General features: G+C 36.5%; 1 gene segment (V, D, J or C); it reads left to right on the top strand.

Annotated features, from left to right (window-relative positions):
• Window positions 1-888: 888 nt before the first annotated feature.
• Window positions 889-1,443, top strand: LOC131363176 (Ig heavy chain V region 914-like). The segment is given in 2 exon segments: window positions 889-950; window positions 1,072-1,443. Coding segments are annotated over 2 exon segments (351 nt in total).
• Window positions 1,444-3,108: the final 1,665 nt, after the last annotated feature.

The raw sequence follows: 3,108 nt of genomic DNA on the forward strand, positions 1-3,108 counted from the left end.
TCCTGCTGTTAACAGCTACATCTGGTAAGTGTGTGGAGAATTTTGGAGAGATGCAGATCATTGTGTACATTTTTCCTGTTGATAGATTTCACCTGAATAATTGCATGATTGTTGTTCACAGGTATTAAATGTATTGAACTGGTAAAGTCTGCAGTCATGCTGGTTAAGCCTGGAGAATCATTTTCAGTCCCCTATCAGATCAAGTGATACTTCCAGTGTCTCATTAGTGTCTCATCAGTGTCTCATTAAACCAGGCTGCTTCATCCACACAGCTTGATCAATTACATAGTAAATAAATAGTAAGTAACTAATAATTTGTGAATGTGTATGTTTTTACATATTCGGGAAATGCCTCATGTCTTCCTAAAGCCTAAACACTTACATGCAAATCAAAGCAGTTAACTGGACTGCAAAGTTATAAGTGTTTTATAGAAACTATTCACTTCATGCAGTTGTGGTAGTTTCATGTAAATGTGTACAATAAGTGTCATTTATGTCAATAATTATATAATAATTATTATACTATTAATTGTTATATTTATATAAGAATTAAAATGATTAATAGAAAACACTGCGTCCTAAAGAGTATTATAGCAGAAAAAAAAATATTGATTTCAAATCTGTGAATCTGGAGACTCTATATATGCTTTGGTTCGATCAGGTGTGTATAGAGTAGGGAAAACTCCAAACTGTTGAATAAAGTGAACAGAGACAACAAGTCCTCTTCTGTGCATGTGAATAAAAGAGTATGACGCTTATGATTAAAACATAATGTGAGAAATTTGCATGTTAGTCTGAGTCTCCTCCCTTTTTCACATCAAGTCTGAAGAACTGAGACATAATAAAAAGCTCTGTGAACTGTGGAGATCCAAGATCAGTAGCCGTAGCTGGTGGAAATCCAATCACCATGAGCTCCATCTGTCTCCTGCTGTTTCTGACAGCTGTGTCCTGTAAGTGCAGTTCTCACTCACTGAAATGACTTTTCTGTTTCATTCTGCATCTCTTACAGATATGAAAAAGTATTGACTGTATTATAAAATACAGCATTTGATCTTGTGTTGCTCTTTACAGGTGTGGATTCTGTTGAATTTACTCAGTCAGATAATATAGTGGTACGAACTGGAGAGGTGTTTACAATCTCCTGTAAATTCTCTGGGTTTTCAATATCCAGCTACTGTCCACGCTGGATTCGACAAACACCATCCAAGACTTTGGAACATATTGGATATGTGTGTAGCAGCAGCTCGAATGTAAAGGACTCACTCAAGAACAAAATCAGTTTCTCTGCAGACGTCTCCAGCAGCACAGTGTTTTTAAAGGGACAAAACTTTCAGACGGAGGACACAGCTGTGTATTACTGCACACGAGAGCCACAGTGATTCAGAGTACTGGTGCAGCTGTACAAAAACCAGGGTCATACTGTGTGGAGCTCTCTTTAGTCTGCATTTAGACATATCCTACAAATAACATTGGACAAAGACCTGACTGAATATTGAATATTGTATTTTAGACCTTTGTGTGGTTGCTTAATTTAACAGGAAATAAAATAAAATTGATGAATTTCTGTATATCCGAACACATACAGTATAGATCCTGCACAAGTGATACATAACATTCTACTTAACTCACAGTCATTCTACTAAATTTAAGTTTGTAGTTTATTTATAATAAATGGCCTGTAATAGATTCTATATTCTTATTTCTGGTATAAATAAATATGAAAACTACAGATTTTCCTTTCCTGAAGTATATTTCTCTTTTGCATGTCTCTCAACTTCAATTAAAGTTTTAGATTTTCAAGGTTTTATTCTGTTTATGGTGCAGAAGATAATCGCAGACAATCGCAGACATTTGACATCCAGTATCAGATTACATACTGATCTGACCATATAAGAGTTTATCCAGATCACTAAACATACATGTGATAAATATTCTAATTTAAAACTTTACAGTATATGCTGTATTTTGTAGAAATCTATTCCATCCTAATCACATTATATACAGTTTGAGAGCATATAATGGATGGATGCATAAACAAAAAAAGCATGAACATTGTGGGAAGAAGAGAATGTTCCATATACAAAATATTGTTCTTAGTTAGGTTTATAAAGTTTATAAGGAAGACTTGTCATCTTTATAAGAGTTTTTCTCCCAATTCTAAACCCACACATACAGTACTTCATCAGATGAATCTCCTCCTGATGATTTAAATACATTTCAGATACATTCTCCTCCCATCATCAGCAGATAAGCAAATCCAAGCATCAGAGCTGGATCTCACTCTATTTATATGATGTGATGGTGTCTGTTAAACTTTGGAGAACAGAGAAGACTCCAGTACAAACAACACACACCATGTTCTCTACATCTCTACTGCTCCTGCTGGCAGCTGCTTCTTGTGAGTGCTTTATCAAATTCATTCATTTACTAGATGAAGAATAAAGGTGCAGCAGATATTGTGTGAGATATCACCATGTGTTTTCCTCCACAGATGTACATGGTGAGGAACTGACTCAGCCTGCTTCCATGACAGTCCAGCCAGGCCAGAGTCTCTCCATCCACTGCAAGGTTTCATATTCAGTTACGAGCTATCATACAGCTTGGATCCGACAACCTGCAGGAAAAGCTCTGGAGTGGATTGGGCGCATCAGTAACAGTGGGGGTACAGCTTATAGTGACAAACTGAAAAATAAGTTCAGCATCTCCAGAGATACTTCTACTAACACAATAACAATTGGAGGACAGAACATGCAGACTGAAGACACAGCTGTGTATTACTGCGCTCGTTACACACAGTGAGACAGATCAACAACATCACTGTACAAAAACTCCTCATCCAGTGTTCATTATAACAGATTGTCCACAAGATACATGTAATGAACGGGGATGAACCGGCCGATGGCAGAGATCAAACCCTGATCACCACCGTAAGCTCTATCACCCGCAATAGCAGATCAGACCCAAACGCAGGGATCCAGTACGTGCACTGTTTTTATTTAACAAAACTAAACACAACTACATTAAACGTGACAGAAATAAACTATAAATATGACATGAAAAATTCAATAACCTCAACAAAACATGACTATAACATAAAAGCCTAAATAA

This window comes from Hemibagrus wyckioides, linkage group LG02 (genome assembly GCF_019097595.1).
Source record: "Hemibagrus wyckioides isolate EC202008001 linkage group LG02, SWU_Hwy_1.0, whole genome shotgun sequence".
In the NCBI taxonomy this organism is placed as follows: domain Eukaryota; kingdom Metazoa; phylum Chordata; class Actinopteri; order Siluriformes; family Bagridae; genus Hemibagrus; species Hemibagrus wyckioides.